This window comes from Aegilops tauschii, chromosome 5 (assembly GCF_002575655.3).
Source record: "Aegilops tauschii subsp. strangulata cultivar AL8/78 chromosome 5, Aet v6.0, whole genome shotgun sequence".
Lineage (NCBI taxonomy): Eukaryota > Viridiplantae > Streptophyta > Magnoliopsida > Poales > Poaceae > Aegilops > Aegilops tauschii.
In genome coordinates, this window is record NC_053039.3 from 531,142,529 (window position 1) to 531,165,481 (window position 22,953).

The following is a 22,953-nucleotide window of genomic DNA, read 5'->3' on the forward strand; positions in this document are numbered from 1 at the left end:
CCGTTTGATATTCCTTTTCTTCGAAACACTGAACTAGACAAAAAACAGCAATTCTGGGCTGGGCCTCCGGTTAATAGGTTAGTCCCAAAAATAATATAAAAATGGAGCCTGACTCTGGAGTACGGCCAATTTGAGAGTTCCTCCAGAGCCAAGCCCAAATATGCTTTAAGGTTCGTGTGGGCCAAGATTTAGGTGCAACTCAAGCAACCAAACAAGCCAAAATTGCGTCCATCGGCCCTGACTAATGTAGTCTACCAAACGCATCCTAAGAGAGGCTGTGATTTTATTTTTTATTTTTTTGAGGCTGAGAATTTCAATTACTTGTATAGTGATGATGTTTAGTGGTTTAAGTCTTTTTTTCCTTTGCGCGGATATGTTTATAGTAGTTAAAAGTTATGCATGAACTCGGAATAGTGTTACAGTACAAATTGGAAATCGCTGTTCAGAACGAAATATACAATAACTGAAGTTATAAAGAACCGTGTGGCAAAAATATTTGTCGTTTCATGAGTACTGTATGTGAATGTATCGCTCGCCAGCTTACCTCGCTAGGCAAGGCAATCCTTGCGACGGAGGCGAGCCGATTTGACTAGCTCAGTCAAACCAAGAAAAAGCTGGAAACCGCAGGATACGAGGCAGGCTCGCTCGAGAACCAAATCCCTTGCTTCCTTGCCGAGCCAGGCTAAGCCAACGCTTGCCGGATAACCAAACGCACTGCAGCACGCTGTGGAACCCTTTGCTTAGCATGAGAGGCAATGCCCCTTTTATGGTAGCGACAGCACTAGTGGAAGACTTCTTTCCCGTCTGCACAGGTTCGGTCATCGTACTGCAGATTCCAAAGCCATCGTCGTGGTACTGTGTTCCTTTCCAAGTCAGTCGTGCTCCTTTCAAAGCCATTTCTTCTATCGAAAGTTTGGTTCCCTCATAATCGTTCACACAAGCATTCTCCCACTGTCACTGAAAACCCAGCAATCAGCTAGTAAACTGATTTAATTTGCGAGTACTAGTACCACGAGTGAGCGATGCTCCTCCTCGCCAAAAAAAAAAACGATGCTCCAATGGCCATCGATCAAAATTTCGACGTGTCAATCACACTCGTACAGAATAGCATGCATTTTTCTCTTAGCCCCCCTTTCTATGATTTTTTTTCCCTGTGTTCGCAGAAATAGGTTAATTTTTTACTATGTTATAATCAAGTAATGTTGCTATGTCTGTGTGTGTGTGTGGGGGGGGGGGGGGGGGGGTGGGGGGGGGGACACACACACTAAGGGTATGAAGATATTTTTCATATCACGACTTGGTGAACCTTTCTAATTGGTTAGACATATCAATTAAACAGGAAAATGTGTGTGTGTGTGTGGGGGGGGGGGAGATAATCAAGATAAAAAAATTCATATATATTTTTCATTTATAAATGTTTCTTATCATACAAAAATGAGTGTGGATTAACTGAAAAAAGGGTCATCTTCCTCTATTGGGTCGAGATTGTATATTTCTACACAAGAAACCATCATTGAGTGTAAATACGTGTGGCGGTTGAACGATGCAAGTCGGGTTGGCTGGTAAGATGAAGATGAAGGTGGTTGGCAATAGAACGTGATGGATCCGGCGTCACCGTGCTAAGATCTGAGAGGCGACGGTCACACACGACAAGGTGGGGTGGCCGATAATAGGAGGAGAAAGAGAGGGCAACGAAGTAGGATTGGCAAGGATGGGTGAAGGCGGCACTCGGTAACGGGATGTTGGGTGGATCGAGTCTGAGGTAGAGCATGAGTGAGAGGAGCGGGGGCGGGGGGGGGGGGGGGGGGTAGAAAATTAGTGGGAGGAGGAGAAGAGATATATATTTGAGAATGTTGTTGAGCCTAGTGGGCCATATTAGCTACAAGGCAATTATAAGATAAGGCCCGTCTCAAACGTTTTTAATTATGGAATGTCTCATATGTTTGTATATTGGTGGAGTTAAAAAAAAGACATGTGTCAGATGCTTGGATATTCGTGGCGGTAAAAAAGAGGCATGCTTCGGATGTCTGCTGAAATAACCCGCCTCGGGTAGGACCTATCCGAGACGGTTTTTCCTAGCATGGACCTATCCGAGACATATAGCTCCTTTTGTAGGAGTGCTGAAATGTTAATTATTTGTGTTTAAAAACTAAAATTATGAATAAAAAGTAGCTTTATTACACTCAAACAAGACAATGATCCCAGTGAACCGCAGAATTGAGAGACACAAAAATAATAGAGACCTTAAATGTCTTATATTTGTTTAGTACAGTTACCTAAAACGTCTTATATTTGTTTAGAGAGTGAGTACTAAATATTGGATCCTTATATATGCAAGGCATGCAACAAACCGATGTGTAGTGATTTGGGTGGCGCCCATTCTTTTTACCCAAAAACTATTACTTGTAAAAATTATAAGAAAATTAGTATATATAATTCTACATGAATCTTGTCAAATTCCTGCAAATGGCCTTAGAAATTACTAAACCACTTCAACCAGAAAACCATCATCTAACACTCCTCTCAAATGCCAAAAAAGAAAGAAAGAGAAAGGAAAAGAGCATCAAAAAAAGATCCATTGAGAAAATAAAGCGTCCTCTGCGACCGCAAGGGGTACCCAATAGACGCACACCCAACTCCTTAAAGCCGGCGAGGAAGCCCAGGAACAGCCGCCCACTCCTCCACTTCCCACTTCCCACCTCCGAAACCACCCAACCATCTTCCTCCCCTTCGGAGCCCGATCGACGAGCTCCGGTAACGGTGCAAAAGCTGGTCGTCGTCGTCTCCGACGACGATGGTGGCTGCACGGGCGCACGTGGAGAGGCTCCGGCGGGAGCGGTACTACATCGGGCGCGGCGAGCAGAACCCGCTGGCGGAGGACATGCACCAGGCGGTGAACTACCTGAGCCAGGAGCTCTACTCCAAGGACGTCCACTTCCTCATGGAGCTCGTCCAGGTGACCCTGCTTTCTTGCTTTCTTCTTCCTTCGGCACTCTGTTTTTGTACTACTGTACAAAAAAAATTATGTGGTTATGTACAATGCTACTTACTATACTACTAGTACAAAAAAAATTCAGAGTGTGGATTCTATTATGTGCACTCAGATTAGTGTGGATTTTATTTCTATGCATTCTCAAGAAAGCGTACGGATTTATTTATTTTTCCTGAAAATGCTTTCACAAATTATTTTATGTGCATTTGGTTCATCTTGTGCCTACAAAAATCTACAGTTCTGATTAATTTCGTTATTATACATACCCCCCCACCCCCACCCCCCAAACTGAACTTTCTGGCCTTTTTCATTTATAACTTTATGTTTTATTATTTGCGCAGAAACCCGGTTATTTTTTCCTGCAAAAAAATACGAAGCAACAAATTCTTTTTTTTTCAGTTCGAAAAGGCAGCAATATTTTATTAATGCAGGGTAATTTCCTTTACTTTTCTAAGCACTGTTTAGTAAAGTGACTGTTGGTTTTTCTGCTCACCGCAGTTTCCTGTGAGCTCATTTGATGTCAAGTAGGGCCTACCCTTCAGTTGCATAGTATAGCTAGGATCAATTGATAAAGATGTTTTCCTTGGGATTAGGCACTGTGGCAGCACAAAAGTCACATTAACTCTGAACATATAAACTCGCATTTTCTGTGTTTACTTTGCATTTTCAGTTTTCACACCACAGTACATTTATTCAACAAGCATTTGGCTTCTTCTTTTTTGGCGGGGGGACTCGTATTTGGATTTATGGTGGCTGGTGGCCATGTTCTCCAAAAAATGGAGGGCTAAATGATCTCTTATTTGTATTTATGAAGTAACTGTTTTAGGAACACTACTACGGTAAAGAAAAGAAAAAATAAAAGACCAAATTCAGATCCAGTGTAACCATTTTCTGCTTTACGGAAAACAGAGATCTCCTTTATTTCTTTTCCACATTAAGAAACTATTGCAGATCCGATGTAACCATTGTAGCTTTAGCCTTGAGAACATTTTCAGTTTGCCTGTTGCCTCCACGCTATTTTGCGACCTGTTTGATTTGAAAACTTGATACAATTTTGCCGTCAAGACTGTTGAAATAACTGTGACTCTGACAAACTTGTGTGTTGCTACATGGGCTTGTTTTTCTCAAATCTCATTAACGTTTCGGTATATATATATAGCATTTCAGATTAATGCACTTGATTCAGCTGTATTTGCTCAATATCACATTCATGTTAACATTTTATTCCTGAATAACTAGAACGTTGAAGACAATGAGTACCCTGATGTAGTAGCACCTTCATTGGAGTTTCTAGTAACATCACTGGATCTGGTGCATCGTCAACTTTACTCATTTTCAACAACGAGAAGGGCTTCTCTCCATCGAATATTCAGTCTATTTGTGGCGTGGGCAAATCAACGAAAAAAGGAAACAGGGACATGGGTTACATTGGAGAGAAAGGTGAATCTTTGCAGCTCATGAATCCTTTTGTGTTCACTCGGCCAATTTGAAGCATTTTACCTTTTAATGTTAGAACTTCAATTTTGTTAGCGCGTCACCGGTTGGAATTTTCCCTGTCAAACGTTATGATAGCCGATATATATCAAATGACATATAAGATGGGCAGAATTCTATTTAGCACTTAATCTAGTGCTTAGTTAGAATGGTGGTGGAGCAAATATTCTCATAATGTATATGTATTTTGCAAAACAAATTGGGTGCAGCATGCACAGTATTGCTTGAGATGATTTGTGGTGCAAGATATCATGCGTTCATTTCCTGACACTCAGAAACAGAGATGTGTGCATGTTTTGAAATATTAGTGTAAGAAAATAGCACTGAGTAGAACATATTACCATTGGCCTTTTAAGGTCCATTGTATCTAGAAGTAAGACTTGTTATTTATCATATATATTACTACATCAAATCTTCTTGATGTTAAGTTGTCACTTCTGTATTTCACTATTGTCTCGAAAGTGTGTGGATCTATTTCTTTCTTAGCCTTTCTAGGTAAAGTTTAGTTTTTGACAGGCTCCTAAAAATCTGCCTTTGCATGGCAAATTCATGCACATGGCACATCAACTTTATTACCAATTTTCCCCCTCCTGTAGTATGTTTCTGATTGAGAAACATTACTCTTCATCAATAGCTTGTAATATTGAAACTCACAATTTTTCCCTTCAAGAGTTAGTCTGTGGTTATGTACATGCTTAACGTATATGTTCCCCTTATATTGAAACTCAAAATTTGTAATATCAATGTCTCTTTTTATATAGGTATTGGATTCAAAAGTGTGTTCCTGATATCAAGCCAGCCCCATATATTCAGTAATGGGTATCAAATCAAGTTTAATGAGAAGCCGTGTCCAGAATGCAATATTGGATACATTGTCCCAGAGTGGGTTGAATCCAGGCCTAGCCTTTCAGATATCAAACAGATATATGGGTCTACCAGAGTCCTTCCAACAACCTGTATCGTCCTGCCTTTGAAGGATGAGAAGGTCACTGCGGTGAAGCAGCAGCTGTCAAGCCTGCATCCAGAAATGCTACTGTTTCTGTCAAAGATCAGGCGGCTTTCTATCCATGAAGATAACGGCAACGCTAAAGGAAGCACTGTTAGTGAGATTGCAATATCGAGTGAGAAGAACTTTGATGTGAGGAAGAACATGCACGCGGAGTCTTACACGGTCTTTTTATCTGCTCAGGAGAATGAGAGTGAAGCAGAGTGCGGGTACCATATGTGGAGGCAGAGGTTCCCTGTCAAGGCAGAGAACAGGGTGGACAAGCGTACTGAAATCGATGAGTGGGTCATCACCCTAGCCTTCCCTCTTAAGGAGCGACTATCCCGTGGGAAGCAGCTATCCCCTGGCGTATATGCTTTCCTTCCCATGGAGATGGTAACGAACTTCCCCTTCATCATTCAGGCTGACTTCCTCCTTGCATCATCAAGAGAGGCAATACTGTTCGATAGTCCATGGAACAAGGAAATTCTGGAGTGCATCCCAAGTGCTTTCATGAATGCTTTTGTAGTACTTGTCAAGTCCAAAGCAGATGCGCCAGCAATGTTGATTCCGTCGATGTTCCATTACCTGCCAGTCAGTCCTTCGCTGATCCCTTTACTTGAGCCTGTTAGGTCTGGCATCAAAGAGAAGGTTCTCGTCGAGGATATAGTTCCATGTGAGTCTCACACTCCACAGAAGATGTTTTGCAAGCCTTGCGAGGCTGCGCGGCTCAAACCAGCATTTTGGGATATCCTTGTCAAGGCAAGAGAATCTGGAGTGGACCTTAAGAACCCGTCAACCCATGGAACCTACATTCTGAGTTCCCATTTTGACAAGAGTGCATACAATAGTGTTCTTACATTTCTGGATGTCAAAAGTGTGAGCCATGAATGGTATGCAAAATGCATCGAGGGGTCTAACCTTGTCAGCAATATAGATGAACAACTTTATCTTGAACTTCTATCTTTTGTCGCAGACAGTTGGCAAAACTTTTCCAGTACAAAGATGATGCAAATTCCTCTGCTGAAGTATGTTGACAGGAACAAAAATGTATCTGTCTGGAGCATATCTAGAGCTAGTCAGTGGAGTGATAGACTGTGCATTGCATCTGATGGGAAGTGGATGTCATGGCTTATCAGCTGGAACCAGGAGTTTCCATCTTCTAACCGCCTTTTTGTGTCTCCCCGTACACAAACAGCTCTGCAAGGTTTCGCGCAGAAGGAAAAAGTGACATACTGACTTCAGAGCCATGCAAAAGTGGAGGTTGTACCTGTATACAGTTTCGGGAATATTGTGGTTAAATCCTTGAACTGTGATAGAAGGCCTGCTTTCTCACTTTCTGTACCATTCATCCAATAAGAATTACATGGAGAGCTACCAGTTAGCAGACCTGTGTTGTATCATGCCGGTAATTGACAACTATGGCAATGCCGTCACGGAACGACAAAGCATTCTAGTTCCTGCAAATGGTAGCAAATGGGTTGGACTGATGGGCATAAACCCATGGAGGAATGAGAAATACATCGAACTGTCAGCAGATTACAAGTCAGCAGGTCATTTCGCCGGGAACTACACACCTGAAGATCAGATCTAGGATTTTCTCAAGACAAAGGTGCAGGCCTCAGATGTGCCGTTCATACACCCCCCAAATGCAAGTTTCCCTGCAGCATCGTCACATCTGACTGTGGACAATGCAATCTTGCTACTGCAATGGATACGCAATTTGAAGTCAAAAGGTGTACAACTACCAGCTAGTTTCTTGGCTTCTGTGAAGGAAGGAAGTTGGCTGAAGACATCAGTCGGATACCAGCCCCCGGCTGAATCATTTATGTCCAGTTCTGAGTGGGGTAATCTCTTGCAAAATGGGTCTTCCTGTGTTGATATACCAATGATCGGTCAACAGTTCTATCAAAACGAAATGCATGCGTACAAGGAGGAACTTCAGGTGATCGGGGTAAGATTTGAATTTGGGGAGGCATCCGCTTACATCGGCAGACGGCTCATGTCGATGGCTGCAAGCAATATGCTGACCAGACAACATGTATATGAGCTGCTTCGGCTGATTCGGTTTCTTCAACAGAAGGTTCTGTCACCAAGTAAACTAGTCAACAGCGTGAAAGATGGTCGATGGATGAAGAGTACTCTGGGCTACAGGTCTCCTTCTTGCTGTATAATATATGATTCAGACTGGGCAGCTGCATCTTGTATCAGTACCCAGCCATTCCTTGATGTTGGATTCTATGGCGAGTCCATCCTTGACTACAAACAAGAGCTGAAGTTGCTTGGTGTTCAAGTTGGGTTTGAAAACAGTGAAAAGGTTTACAAGCTTGTAATTGATAATTTCAAGTTCAGTTCTTCATCCATTACTTCAGATGCTACTGCACTAATCCTCAAGTGTATCCGGTATGCTAGCCCATGTGATGATTTCTTGAGGAAGCTCAGAGATTTGAAATGGCTGAAGACCAACGTAGGATTCCGTGCTCCTGGTGAATCTTTTCTTCTGGATCAGGAGTGGGAGTGCCTTCTAAAGGTGTTCGACGTAGTTCCTGTAGTTGATTCTTGGTTTTATGGGAGTAAGATCAGCCCGTACAAAGAAGAGTTGAAGAAGACAGGGTTGATCACAGGATTTGACCAGGCATCGAAGACTGTAGCAAACATTTTCAAGCAGATGGTCCTGAAGTCATCGCTTACAAAGGCAAGTGTCCTGGCTCTTCTAGCTTGTTATCGGAAGCTGAGAACATGCAACCCAATTCCTGTTGATCTTTTCAACTGCATGCGGAGTGAGAAATGGCTGTGCACATCACTGGGATTCAGGTCACCGTCGGAGGCAATCTTATTTGATGAAGGTTGGCAGTCTCTGTCGCCAATAGCAAGCTTGCCTTTCAGCAATGATGGTGACTCTAATGGTGGTTTAGGCAAAGAGATACATGGTTACAAAGCTGAGCTTAAAGATTTAGGTGTCACAACAGAAGTGAAGGCTCATGTTGCCAGTCCTACCGTCACTGGTCTCAACATTTGTGATAACCCTGTAGACATTTCTGCAGCTAGGTTTGTCATCAGTGGTCTCAACATTCCCGCAGACCCTGCAGCCATATCTGCTGCTACCGTGTTGTCACTGCTTGGATCTGTCAAGAGCTGGCTAGCCTGTAAGCAACATTTCCCAAGGAATTTATGAAGGAAATCACTAGCTGCAAGTGGTTGAAGACAACACTTGGATACCAATCTCCTGATGAAAGCATACTCTTTGACCCAAAGCGGTCTTCCATCTGCATAACAGATGGCCCTTTCATCGATGAATCTTTCTATGGTTCAGAGATCGCCTCATTCAAGGATGCACTGGCGGCAATCGGAGTAACTGTGGATGTTCGATGTGGGCATGGCCTTGTTGCTCAGCATCTGAGGAGCCACAAAGAAACTGCTACCATCTCCAGGATCTACTTGTACCTCAAGGAGTGCAGCTGGGGGCCTGGGAAGAACAAAGAGGGTAGTGACTGGATCTGGATACCAAATGAAAAAGGAGGTGGAGAATGGGTGAGGCCGGTAAGCTGTGTTCTTCATGATCAGAACAACCTCTTCAACCAGCAGATGCATGTGTTGGGCAGATACTATGATGACAGGAAGCTGCTGGACTTCTTCTCATCTGTTCTCCGCGTGAGGCATGGCCCCGATGCCGAAGACCACTGCAAGCTCTGGAGCGCATGGGAGAGCTCTGGCGGTGAGATATCCGTAACCAATTGCTCTGCTTTCTGGCAATTCACCGCAAGGAACTGGAGCAAGAACACGGAGAAGCTTCTCTCTGGCTGCATGAAGGTCCCGGTTTGCACTGATGGGAAGATCATCTTATCGCGGAAGGAGGACGTGTTCATTCCTGATGATCTTCTGCTTAAGGATCTGTTCGACAAGCTTCCTCGACAATCCATTTTTATCTGGTACCCTCCTTCCATCTCTCGAGCAAGGCTCAACAACGTGTATGGTAGCATCGGTGTTCAGGCAGTATCCAAAGCCACTGAGAAGAGCGATTCTTTTGTCGCCTTGGGCCAGGATGGCAGTTGCAAAACGGCTGCTGGCCAGCGTGAGGTGATCAGTGCCGGTCTGGTCCAGATAGTCCTTGCTTTCCTTGCTGATCCGGCTCTTGACATTGCTTCCAAAGAGCAGCACACCATGGTCTCTCGCCTGCTGAATGTGAGCGTCCTGGAGACAACGAAGCCGATCACGGTGGGGTACCGCGTGAAGCTGTCCTCTGGAGAGGCTGTGGACGTGGAGGCCAGCCAGATGATCAGGTGGGAGAGGGAGAGCTCAAAGCTGTATGTTCAGCAAAGCAATGGTGCTGGTGCTGCAGCTGGTTACAAAGAGAAGATCGAGTTTGCGACAAACTTTGCTGACGAGGTAGCCCGAGGACTGCTCTTCGAGACGCCGGACCGCATCCCTTCGCTTGCTGAACTCGTGAAGGTCGGCAGCCTGGTGGACTTCCAGGATGATGCTGTTAAGTACCTACTGAAGTCAAAGAATCTGCAGCTGTTCCCTAAAGACGAGGCATTCCTGAACGCTGCATCACTAGGTCTGTCCCTCCCTGACAAACTCAGAGAGTTCATCTCACTATAGCACGTCTGGATTTTTGCCTAGTGATGATGCCACTGTATACAAATCTAATCTTCTTCTGTATGGACAATAGGTGGCAGCAAGAAATGGTAGGGGTCTTCGGATTTCGGATGCTCCGTCGCGTTCCTCCGTGCGGATTAAATGGTGAGGGCAATTTTTTTGATTCTTTTGGGCTTGGGCATGTAGGATGTTGTAAATATGCTGCAATGGAGGCTGACATTTGTCAAATTTTCCTTGATACAGGCTGTTAATGGCCGCAGTGGCAGGGAGCTTTGGTGGTGCTGCTATCTCAAGGCAATTTATTGCTTTCAGTTCAGCACTAAACTAGCTGATGTTTTGCTTGTTTTCGTAGTAACTTGTGTGGATATCTGTCCTGTGGGCCAGAATCTGTTTAAAGTGTCTGAGACTTCTTAATGCTGTTGGAACTGATACTAGTTAGTTATGATGTCTCTCGTTAACTTTCCATTAGTCTTTGGTGTCTGGGATGAATGCTGCATGCACAGTTCTTGTTGGTTAAATTTAAGGGAATTTGTGACCGCCTTTTCGAACCCTGGGTACTTGGTACCAGGTTGCTGATGAATGCGCTGCGAATGTGGGAAAATCGACTACCTCTGTTCAGCCGGTGCACTTTGATTTGCTGAATTATCACGCTAGTTTTCATTGAGTAGTTCATTTGGGAAGCCAGGGTTACCTCTGAAGATCCAAGTGTTTGCTTAGTAGTTGCAGAGTGAGACGATTGACTAATCATGCTCACGGCCACTTGCTTGTGTGCAGTGCTTCTCATCTTCTAAAAACAAGACAATGTATGAGTTTTCGACAAAAATTGAACAATCTGTCAAGAACAATAACAAACGGACCTTGATCATAATCCTTCCAGTTTGTCAGCTGCGAAAACTTGGCGTCAAGTTTGTTTGAGTTTGCTGATGGTATCCGCTGTTTCATGTGCATGTAGAAAACATGGTGCTCTGACAGCAGATAAGGTGTTTTCTCTTCTTTCTTTTTCGAGGAAACGAGAAGGTCTTGCGATCTCAATACATCGATAGAAGAAGAAGCAAAAAACTCTGTTCCACACCAACAAGGATGACCCGGGTTTGCAAGAGCTAGCTAGGCGGCACCGGAACAATCGTCGCCTACCGACCATCGCGCCCACACCCCCGCGGATCTGACGTCGTCAAAGATGGCCCTTATCCAGTTCGTCATGTGGATGCTGAGAACATAATAGACAGGTCATCATTACTTTCTGGAGTGTGCAACGGGGCAAGAAACAACTGTGCCGTGTGGAGTGACCAGCAAAAAAAGCTGACTCGCTGTTGGAGCAAATTGGACCGGCTTTCCACCGTGGCAACTCAAGCGATTACTAAAATTTATTTAGTCTACAAAACTGCCCTTAGAATAAGAAGAACCTTCTGTTCCAACACTCATCAGCAGAGTCACTCACGCTACTTCATTAAAAAAAGTGCAAGGAAATTACACTGGTAAGGCTATCACTGTCTCTGGGTAATCAGTCAGTAGGACTCTTATCCCTCTCTCTCTCTCACACACACACACGCATGGACATTGAAGGTTATGCTAATTAAGTACAGATTACTATTGTCATTCATTATGCAATGCCCAAAACCTAGACTAATCAGGAAACTGCATATAATTATCACATGAATCGGAAAATTTTCGTTTCAGGTGTCAAAAGAACATAAATATTCACTGACAACAAAAACATATATATTCATTGCTGTTAATAAAGCTAAAGGTGCTCAATAAAGAGTTGCATTTATAGTTTCGGTCGGTTATTGCCGTGTACTAGAATTGCATGTCTTTTTCGTTTATCAAAAAGATGAAACAGAAAATCAAAACTAAATCTACAAGGCAAGTGTTGCTGTACTACAGTTTAAGAATGTTTTTACTGCCGTGTGTGAATATTCTAAGTGTGAACTGAAAGTGACTGGCATCCATCTCTTCATGCTGCTCGGCCTGTCTTAGTTGAGATACTAATCCAGCATTAAACTAATCGCGGCAGCTTTCAAACAAAGAATGAACTAAAAGTGATTATTAAAGGAAGAACAAGACCCTTCAGATCTGTGGGCCTCATCCAGCCGCTCCAGGTAGCATATAAGCACATCTCTCGGCCGGTGATTGTCTTCACCTCAGCTCAGCAGCTTCATCCCAAGAAGCCATTCACTACTGCATAAGCTAGCCTTTGTAGGATTACAATGGAGGGCATAAATGATGTCAACATGGACAAATCAGATGAGATCATCATGCCGGGGTTCCGGTTCCATCCTACCGATGAAGAGCTCGTTAGTTTCTACCTCAAGAAGAAGATCCAGCAAAAGTCTATCTCTATTGAGCTCATCAGGCAGCTGGACATCTACAAGTTTGACCCGTGGGACCTCCCAAGTAAGATTGCATCTTCTTACATCTCCTTGTTATACATCTTTTTTTCTCTCTTTAACAGATTGGAACACAATTGACTTTTGAGAATTCCAAAGATTGTACTAGTATCTTCCAAGGAGAGGCTAGGAATTAGGATGCTGATTCAACATAAGTTGGTTTCACCCTTAATCTTTAGTTAAGTAAGTCTTGGGCTCATCCATTCACTGGAGGTTCAGTTTAACAAAATCAGTAGTAGTATTGACCATCTTCTCATCACAAGCTAACCTACAGTACATAGATGGGTTACTCACCTTACTACTGCAAAGTCTAACTTCCATGTCCCTTCTCAACGACAGAGCTTGCGAGCACCGGTGAGACGGACTGGTACTTCTACTGCCCAAGGGACCGGAAATATCGCAACAGCGCGAGGCCAAACCGAGTCACAGCAGTTGGGTTCTGGAAAGCCACAGGGACAGACAGGCCGATCTACTCCTCCGAGGGCACCAGGTGCATAGGCCTGAAGAAGTCCCTTGTCTTCTACAGAGGCAGAGCAGCAAGAGGGATCAAAACCGACTGGATGATGCATGAGTTCAGGCTTCCTTCACTAACCGATCCATCACTTCCCAAGAGACCGATCGACAAGAACATCCCGCTCAACGTAAGCACTTCATTTCATATTATGTAGTTACAGAGCTAAATTCAAATGTTATGTCAAATTCTTAAGGTCACTTTTCTGTTGCCAAAAACAGGACTCTTGGACCATATGTAAGATCTTCAAGAAGACCAGTTCGATGGCACAACAAATGGCGCTGTCCCACACTTGGGGGCCTCCACTACCTGAGACAACTGAGCAAGATCTCTCCTCCGCAATGCAACCGATGCAAGCTTCAAATTTTGCTTCACAGAGCTCCTTCTGCTCATCGCAAGTTGCAGAGGCACCAGCAAGTCAGTTCAACAACAAACATGGGTTCCAGGGACAGCAGCAGCTTCAGAAACCCAGCAACACACAGGATGGCTCTTCATGCAAGGTCATAAGCTTTAACTGCAATCCATCTCTGGAACTGGAAGGTCCCACCATCTTGCCATTCCAAACACAGCCATCACAGAAGCCCGAGCACACTGCACCGCCGCTCTTCAACATGCAGTTTGGGCAGCCTGAGCAGCAGATCACTGGATTTCTGGCTGATTCTTCTGCAGATGTAAATGTCGGCATGAGCAGCAGGAACCAAGATTCATCCACAATGAAGCATGGCAATACTTTCAGTATGAACAATGAGTTGGACGCTCCGGGGAGACTCAACTTCCCATTCGATTTAGGAGCAGACTCTTCAGATGACTGGAAGTGCAACATACCTTGGGAATCCTTTCTTAGCCCAACTGTCCCTGCTGAGATGCCACAGTACTAGATACCTTGCCCTACACAGAGTCAGAGGTGTGCGCCACCTTCATCTGTTAGCATTTCTGTTAGCAAAGATAGACACCAGCTATTGTTGTTCAGTTTTGGGTTAGATGTACTGTACATAGTGAGTTATATATACCCTTGTTAACAGCAGAGCTAACAGAGAGAAGATGGGTGTATTGTGTATATCAGTATATATTTTAAGCTGAGTGCTATTGTGATGCTGTACTTTGTGTGGAGAGTAATGAACATATACAGAAATTACAATATGGGCAGCTTCACAAACTAGCAATGGACTGACTAACTCTGAAACTGATTTTTTATCTGAATTTTGAACCGAGATTATCCTGTTTCCAAATTCATGTTTTTATTCTTTTCCTCTAAATGCATATTACCCTTATCAAACACAAGCTCTTTCCTTTAATCCGCAAATACCAACTAAGAATATCCGCAGCCAATACATGGTCACACAAAGCAGAAAATCATACAAACTTACAGTTCTAAGTTCATCGCCAAGGTCAATCTCTCCGATAAATGCAACCAAAGATGGATTTTATTGGTAAATGACAAGTTAAATCAAGCTCAACATGATACTATTACACTACGAGACAAAGACAGTATGAAGTGTTGGAAGGAAAATAAATCACAACTCGAGAATGATCATCATATGTAGTACCTGAACTTTACTAGCAAAGGTCTTGGATTCATAAGAAACAACAGCTACAGCAAGCCCAGCCCAGTATTTCGAAATCAGAGGCATGCTCAGTTAAGAACATCTCAGTAAGATTCAGAACAGCTTGCACACCAATTTCTGACATTTCAAATACACCATCTGACCAAAAAAAAGGAGGCATAAGTGGCATACATTTGCTTTAGGGTTAGTTTGTGGATGATGCACTGTGCAGTGGAATCGTTACTAATCCCAGTTTGATGCTGTTATTGCGCGAACAAAAAAATTGGAGAGGATTTTATTTCTATTTATTTTCATTTTTTAAGAGACTGTTAATTTTTAATTTTTATTTTCTTTAAAGTAGTTTTGCCCCCCCCCCCTTCTCTTTAAATCCCCTTTATGGCCATTTTCCTTTTCTTTTCGAGAATCCTTTATGGACTAAAAAATCGGGTTGCGGTGGTACCTAGCACAGCCGCGCACGCACTTAACGGAGTGGCCACCGGCCGGCGCCTTCCCCCACTTTCTCTCTTCGGCTCCGGAATGCCGAAGACTGCCGTCCCCAAAGCGCGCGCCTCCCTCCCCCTCCTCCTCCTATCCGGTCGCCGGCTCTCGTCTCCGGCGCCATCCAAGAAAGGCAGACTAGTCTGTCGAGCGTCGACCGCGGTAGCCCGACGGCGGCCGATCGGGGATGGATAGGTGGCTTCGAGGGAGGAACTAGGACGGAGACAACTAGCGACGGAGGATCCCGGCCGGCCGGCGACGTGTCTCCGATCTCCAATGTGGTGGGGGGTTCGAGCAGAGCATCCACGGGAGTGAAGAGGAGCTCCGCTAGTGTGTGGTAGCGCTAGCCCGCTCGGCCCATGCAATCGAGGCCCAGAAATGAACCCGCGCCAGCGAGGCAGCGACTAGGTTGGTTCTGGAGAAAAGAAACCCATGCAATAAAAAGATGTGCACAACTTTTTTTAATTAGCTACCATAACACTGAAAGAAACAAAAATGGGCACACAAAAGACAAATGTGTGTTAAATTTGTCAAAAAGATCCCGTATTTTCAGCAGTAGATGTATGAGGTAGGGTTGCTACTGGGTCGTACTAATAAGAAAACTAATTAGGGCATCCACAATGACGCTATCTTAGAAGTGCCATCTAGGAAACATGCTGAGGTGGAGGAAAGAGAAAGCTAAAAAAAGATTTGCCCTTTCTTAATTAAGAGATGATTTCTTAGCAACAAATCGATCACCACATACTTAGGGGATATCTGTTTGGTAGAGATAAGGCTAAGAGATGTGGATCTCTAAGTACGTAGGGCATTTCGTTCATTCGCTTCCACCTCTCCCTTGAACCTAACCCCTCCCTTGAACCTAACCTCTCCCTCTTTCCAAACCACCTTAAATTTCGTAATACATATACAGACGTGTCATGGCAATCTTATTTTGTATTCAATCTATGTTCATTTCAAGGAAATTTATTTTGCTTTTTAAACTATAAATTATCCATGGCAAACTTTTTTCGGATGTTTTTGCAATGGGCAACTTTTGTAAGTTTATACTACATTTTAAATAACTGTTCTCATGGCATTTTTATTGGATTGGTCATGGCATTTTTATTTATGGCTACCTGCAAATGTATTTAAAACACCATGACAATTGTGTTGACAATGACATTTTACTTATGGCTACCATGGGGGGAAATACCATAGCTATTTTATTTACACCTACAATACATGGCATTAAATATATATTTTGAGATGATCACACAACAATTAAGAACTCACATGGCAAACAAAATTATGTCAACTTAAAAGAAGTCTTTTGAATTTTTACGAAGCTTCTTTTACTTGGCACCTTCTCGTATATAGAGCATGACATGTTTTTATCTATACCATGGCAATTTTATTTTTAAATGCATGGTAATTTTATCATTTGGATCATGACAACTTTCTATTTGTGATCTTATGTTATGAAAAAAATAGATCATGCCATTTTTATTTTTAAGATCATGGCTTTTTTTTATTTTTATTATCATGGAAATTTTATTATCTCGATCATGGTAACTTTTTTATAATATATCTCTAACTTTACCATCCTTTTCTTCAAAAATAACAAATTTATTTTGAAAAATTTCAATAATTTGAAATTTTGAATTTTCTAGAGAACATTGTTTGGTAAACTCACCATGTGCAGTTATACTATAGGTACCTTAGCTTTGGTTTATTTAGACAATAGTAGTTTTATTGTAGCTAGCATTGCACCTTTATTATGTAGACCTTGGCAATTACATTAGTATGATGGCAATTAAAGGATTTTTTAGTATGTGTTCTTACATGCAATTGGAAAATTCATCCTATATATGATGGAAAATCTTTTTCTTTCTTTTTTTGTTTGATGGAAAATGTTCCTTTTTAATATAGAATTTTTGCCTTGTACATTGAAGTTTATATGTTATTTGGCAAATTAAATTTTTACAGCTACGCAAAAAGTTTGCTTGGTATTTGGCAAATTTTCATTTATACACATGACAAAAATATACTTTAGTTTTAAAGGCATGTGTTTTGTGGTGCTAAAGCTGGGTCTTTTTTTGGCCTTTTCTTCCTTGCCCGTGTTGTAGCATCAAAAAGACCTGGAGAGGCTCTCGCTGAGTTGGTTTCGTTCGGGAAGATTAACAATAATGCTAAACACATGAAGGTCTACAGGTGTTTACATGTTGACGGGATCTTTTCAAACTAACTAATCTCCCCCCTCCCCCCCCCCCCCCCCTAGTTTCACGAGGATTAATCCCAGCGAACATCATAGTTTTCCCGGGCTGTGTTTTTCGAGCGAACCAAGTGTTCACTCACACGACGTCTCCGGCTGACGTTTCCCAACTATTGGCATCCATAAATACAGTAATTCATACGAATGTAAAAGAGAAAACAGTGAGCCAAACTAGGAGAAAAGATATTATCCCGTGCATGTCTCAGTCGTTCATTTGGTTGGAGATCTGCATGCATGCCTATTTTTTTTGTCTACAAAAAAGACATAGGAGTAATTAACTATGGAGGGCCCCATGCATAATGCATGCACGCTTTTGTCATAGAGTTACATGCGCCATCCATCTCACCCCCTATGACTTTTTCATTTCATCTTCTAATTTAATTTTACTGTAACTTTTGAACCAAAAATCTAAATTAAGTTTTGTTTACATATTTACGTTCGTCGCGAAGAGAACTTTCGAACAAGACCCATTTTAAATAATTTTTGACAACTTTTTAAAAAATATATATTTCAAATACTAAAACTCGATAATAATAACATTGTTTTACCAAGTTTTACTAAATTTCATGTGCTTTTAGGGTTTTAGGTTTCCGGGCTTAGGGTTTTAGGGTTCAGGGTTTTAGTTTTAGTTTTGAAACTTGCTAAATTTATGATTGTTTTATTAAATTAGTAGTTGAAACTTGCTCGACTACCCAATTTAGCTCACGATTCGTAAAGTTGTTGGATTCCGCACAAGGGCACACCAAATTTTAAGTTTCAGTTGCTGAATTTGCGAGAAACTTAGTGAATTAGAAAAACATATTCAAAATTGATCTTATTTGAAAGCCTTCATCACAAGCAACATTAGTCTGAAAACAAAAATTAAATTGGACTTGTGGTTCAAAATATATTGATGGGAGATGGGATGGGTGGAGCTGCAAAAGGCTGCATGCAAGGGCCATTCCAAAGTTGCACTAATCTATGCACAACCTCGGGTGTGCACGGGAGAAAATCCACTCTCGCCAAACCAGCCTATTATCAGCTAGGAACTTTTTGAACCAAACTGTGAAACCTTTTTTTTTGCGGGTGTAAACTATGAAACCTACTCGTACAAGATTGGTGAATGCAAAGAGAGAGGAAACAAAACAAAAAATCTAAAAAGACCGTGCAAGTTCAGGTCTTAATTATTTCCTGTGCTCGCGCGCGAGCATTTTCGTAGCAGTTCAGTTGATCGCCCCGTGCTCACTTGAGACGTAGAAATCGGTGGTACCTTCTCACCAGGTTCTTAGCGAGAGCCGGCGTCGCCGTCGAAGGTGGTGGTGGCGGCGGCATCGTCGTCCTCGAGGGCGGCGATGGCTGTGCCTGTGCCTGTTGCTGCTGCTGCTGTTGCTCACGAGTCTTCACCGACAGGTCCACCATCTTACGCATGGCGGGAGTCGCGTACCTCGCCCTCCCAACTTTGACCGACGTGCGCTGCTGCGAGTGCGCGCTCATGCCGCACAGCAACGACGCGCGCCCCGACAGGTCGTACTCCCTCCGGTCCCCCACGCGCTCGCTCAGCTTGCCCAGCTCCGCCGCCAGCTCCGCGCACCCGGCGTCGCCGCTTGCGCCCAGCGGCGACCGCCTCAGCGCCATGCGCCGGCGGCTGAGCATCTCCGACGCCTCCGCGTGCTCGCCGCGCTCGGCCGCCGCCCGCGCCGCCGCGATGTCCTCGGCGGCCTGCACGCGGAGGCGCTCCCGCTCGACCTCCACGTCCGGCTCTGCCTCCGGCGCCTCGACCGGCCTCTTCACCGCCACGTCCTCGCCTGCCACGTCCACCGACTGCCCGGTCGCCACGTCGCGGTATGTGCAGCTCACCTTCATCAGCGATGTCACGTCGTCCGTGGCGCCGGCCGTCGGCACGTCCACTAGCAGCAGGAAGCGCCTTTCCTCGTCGGCGTATAGCTCGCCGACTTCCACCGCGGCGGCGCGCCCGTCGGCATCGACGCGGCTCTTGTAGCGCCCCGACTTGATGGACCGAACGCGAACGCCGGGGCAGACGCACTCGACGGCGACGCGCGCCTCCTGCGCGGCGACCGAGAGAAGCCCGCCGATGCACTGCGCGAACGAGTCCTGGATGACGGCCTCGTTCTCGATGAAGGCGAACGTGCCGCCGGTGGCCTCCGCGATGGTGTGCATGGCCGCCGAGTCGTGGTCGGTCCCAAAGCCGAACGTGTGGATCGGCGGCGAGGACCCGTCGCCCGTGCGGATCAGGGAAGGTGGCACGAGCACGCTGTAGTCGGTGGCCACGTCTTGATTGTAAAACCTTGAAGACAGCGTGTAGTTGTCTTGGCCGTCGGAGAGCAGGATGACGCCGGTGACGGCGTTCCTGTAGCGGCGGCCGTCGATCACCTTGGCCGCCTCGCGAAGGCCCTCCTTGATGTTGGTCCCGCCACCCGCGGCCAGGGACTCCACGGTGCGCTCGGTCGAGGCCCGCCCGGCGTCGGACATGCGCGTGAGGCGGGTGAGGCGGCGGGCGTCGCACGAGAAGGACACGAGGCTGAGGCGGTCGTGGGGGCCGAGCTTGTCGACAACGAAGCCCACGGCCTGCTTAAGCAGCGCCAGCTTGCGGCCGCCCATGCTCCCGCTGACGTCGAGCACCATCACGAGATCAAGGGGCGCGCGCGCCGCCTTCGCCGCGGCCGGAGCCAGCGCGGGAGCCTTGGCGTGCACGAGCACCGCGAAGCCGTCGCGGCTGGCGTCCTTGGCGATGGCAGGGTATTCGCAGTGCGTCGTGATGGACATCACTCCGCCGCCGGCAGTCGTCGTCTCCGTGGCGGCAGCTGCGGGCTGCGGCTCGAGCGGCTCGTCGTCGCGGAAGAGCAGGTCCCGGGCGGGCGCCACGCCCGGCACGTCGCGCCACGGCGTGAAGCAGAGCGGGCAGGCGGTCTGGTGGTGGACGCAGCGGAGGTGGAAGCTGTGGGAGCACTCGGCCGTGAAGGTGGCGTGGCCGCGGCCCATGTCGCCATGACAGACGGCGCACCTCGTCTCCATGGGATTAATCATCCTAAGCTCTTGGATTCGCCTTCGTCTCCGATGAAACGTACTATAATTTTGTTCGTGCGTAGCAATGGATCTACTATAGCTGTGGGGTCTGATTTAATATAGCACCGAATCATGATTAATTAATTAGTTGTAATCCCTAACTTTGTGCGTGCTTCCGGGCGTGTTTGTTGGGATATAGAGATCATCAATAGCATCCTTGGCTTCGAGACCAAGCAAACCGGTTTTGGAAGGTTATAAGATTTGTTGCATTTTTTTTTGCGAAAATGATCGGTTTTGGACCATACTGTTCCACCGTGGAAATAATTTGGTGATTGTTAGGAAATTAAATTAATTATGTTTAAGTTTAATTAATCTTGATTCTATACTAGTACTACTTTGTTGGAAAGTCAAAGTCTTTTATGTTTGACCGTATTTATATAATAGTACACCAACATTTCTGCCATCAAATTAGTAGCATTAGATTCATGATAAAATAGCGAATCAACCTGTGATTGGATGGTTAGAGGGACTGTGATATCCCAGCCCACCAGGGTTCAAATCCTGGTGCTCGCTTTTATTTCTAGATTTATTTCAGGATTTCCGGCGATGCACATCTAGGTTTATATGTAAGATCTAAAACTGATCAATACAGTTTCTAATATCAGATTTGGGCATATAGATGGCTCTTAAGAGCATTTCCAATAGATGGTCCAAATTTTGACAGTCCAAGACCGGAGATGTAAAATTTGGACCCCAAAAAATGCGTTTTGGAGCTCCGAAAAAAGGCCAACTCCAACAGATGGTCCAAATTCATGGTCCAAAAGAGCAACTCCAATAGATGGTCCAAAACCCGTTGGAGATGCCTTGGGAAATTCCGTCGAACACCTTGTGCGCGCGGTGGAAGACGATGGCCGCCGGTTGGATTGGCTGCTGCGGTCAGCTCCGGCGACGGCGGTGATAAGAAATGAGTTTGGAGGCCGGCCAAGAGGAGCTTGGCAGGCGGCGAAGAATAGTTCGGCAGCCGGGCGAAGGGCTTGGTGCGGCGGTCGTGCGACCGGCGCAACGGCCGTGGACAGGCTCACGGACAACGGGGAGGAGGTCGGCGGCAGCCTAAGACCCGGCGGAGGCCTACCGCGGCAGCCGGACCGTCGGAGGCGCCGAATCCCGCGCCGGCTGCCTCCCGATTCGGCGGCGTCCGGGGGGCTGCGAGCCGGCTAGCGGCGAGGGAGGCGACGGGGGCGACGGCGGGGATGTGGGGTGGTGGCGGCGCCGACGGCGAGGTTTTGGGCGGCCGCGGCCGCGGATTCCAGTCGGCTGGTCTTCGGGCGGGCGGACGGGCGCGGGCGAGAAAGGAAATGAAGTGGCGGTTGGGCGTTCGCGGGCGGCGGCTGGTTTTGGACCAGATGCACCTCGTGATGTAAATTTGCACCGTAAGGTGTTGTATTTTACATCACGAGGAGGCCGCGGTTCATTTTTTTTGCATATGAACCGTCTGTTGGAGCAACGTTTTTTGCCCAAGACGGTGTATTGTGTATTTTTTTTAGCTGAGTGCTATCATGATGCTGTACTTAGTGTGGAGAGTAATGAACACATATAGAAGTTACAATATGGGCAGAATTAAAAACTCTGAAACTGATATCTGAATTTTGAACAGAGATGATCCTCTTTCCGAATTCATGTCTTAATTCTTTTCCTGCGGATGCACATTGCCCTTATCAAACACATGCTCTTTCCTTTAACCCACAAATACCAACTAAGAAAATTCACAGCCAATACATGGTCACACAAAGCAGAAAGTCATACTCCCTCAATTCCTAAATACAAGTCCGTTTAGAGATTCCAATAGGGACTACATACAAAGCAAAATGAATGAATCTACGCTAAAAAATGTGTCTATACATCCATATATAGCCCATGTTGAAATCTCTAAAAAAACGTTATTTAGAAACGGAGGGAGTACAAACAGTTCTAAGTTAACCACCAAGGTCAATCACTCCAATAAATGCAATGGAAATGTATTTCTTTGGTAAATGACAAGTTAAATTAAGATCAACAAAATACTATTACACTGTGAGACAAAATAAACAATATGAACTGTTGGAAGGAGAATAAATCACAACTCAAGAGTGATCATCATATGTAGTACCTGAAGTTCAACAAAAATGTCTTAGATTAATAAAAAACAACAGTTGCATTGTTTCAGGATCAGATGCACGCTCAGTTAAGAACATCTCACTAAGGATAACAAAGACATGGTGTCATGCATGTGTACTTGAAGCCCTGCTAGATTAGAATACAGGATGCAAACGACTAGGGCATACAACTAGCAACACAAGAGTAGTTAAAAAACGACCCCAAAGGTTCACATCAAGAACAGTTCAAACAGATAGCAATATTATCACAATCATTACTGCCTACAGTAAGAGTATAAGGTGGCCACTGTCAGCCCAACAAAAGAACAGCCAAAACCTCTATAGAGACAGCAACATCAGCCCAGGCAAGAGACAACAGCTTGTTTCACCAGTTAATTAACATAAATTCCTACAGGCACTAAGGTGGCTACATGATCCAATGCTTTCACTGGACCTCAAAATGTCATTTCGTGGACTGCTGTGAAAGACGGGTTCATTCAGAATGTCGATCATCCAATTGTGGAACCAACTTGGAAGTTCATGCAGCAGCAACCTAT

The 22,953-nt window shown here is 45.0% G+C and overlaps 2 protein-coding genes and 1 pseudogene across 2 annotated transcripts; 2 read left to right on the forward strand and 1 right to left on the reverse strand.

Moving 5' to 3' along the window:
• The first annotated feature begins 5,171 nt into the window (after window positions 1–5,171).
• On the forward strand, window positions 5,172–10,091 carry LOC109761383 (uncharacterized; annotated as a pseudogene).
• A 2,186-nt stretch (window positions 10,092–12,277) lies between these two features.
• On the forward strand, window positions 12,278–13,846 carry LOC109761374 (putative NAC domain-containing protein 94). The gene is made up of 4 exons (XM_073498809.1): window positions 12,278–12,464; window positions 12,797–13,098; window positions 13,190–13,391; window positions 13,470–13,846. Exons 1-4 carry the CDS (start codon window positions 12,278–12,280, stop codon window positions 13,844–13,846), a joined length of 1,068 nt encoding a protein of 355 aa, XP_073354910.1.
• A 4,546-nt stretch (window positions 13,847–18,392) lies between these two features.
• LOC109761392 (E3 ubiquitin-protein ligase WAV3-like) lies at window positions 18,393–20,557 on the reverse strand. The gene has a single exon (XM_020320205.4). It carries the CDS (start codon window positions 20,283–20,285, stop codon window positions 18,483–18,485), a length of 1,803 nt encoding a protein of 600 aa, XP_020175794.3. The 5' UTR covers window positions 20,286–20,557; the 3' UTR covers window positions 18,393–18,482.
• Window positions 20,558–22,953: the final 2,396 nt, after the last annotated feature.

Coding starts and splice junctions, on each gene's coding strand:
- LOC109761392 (XM_020320205.4), bottom strand. CDS start 20,285: ATGATTAATCCCATGGAGACGAGGTGCGCCGTCTGTCATGGCGACATG.
- LOC109761374 (XM_073498809.1), top strand. CDS start 12,278: ATGGAGGGCATAAATGATGTCAACATGGACAAATCAGATGAGATCATC. Junction 12,465..12,796: donor TGACCCGTGGGACCTCCCAA/GTAAGATTGCAT, acceptor TCTCAACGACAG/AGCTTGCGAGCACCGGTGAG. Junction 13,392..13,469: donor AGAGGCACCAGCAAGTCAGT/TCAACAACAAAC, acceptor CTTCATGCAAGG/TCATAAGCTTTAACTGCAAT.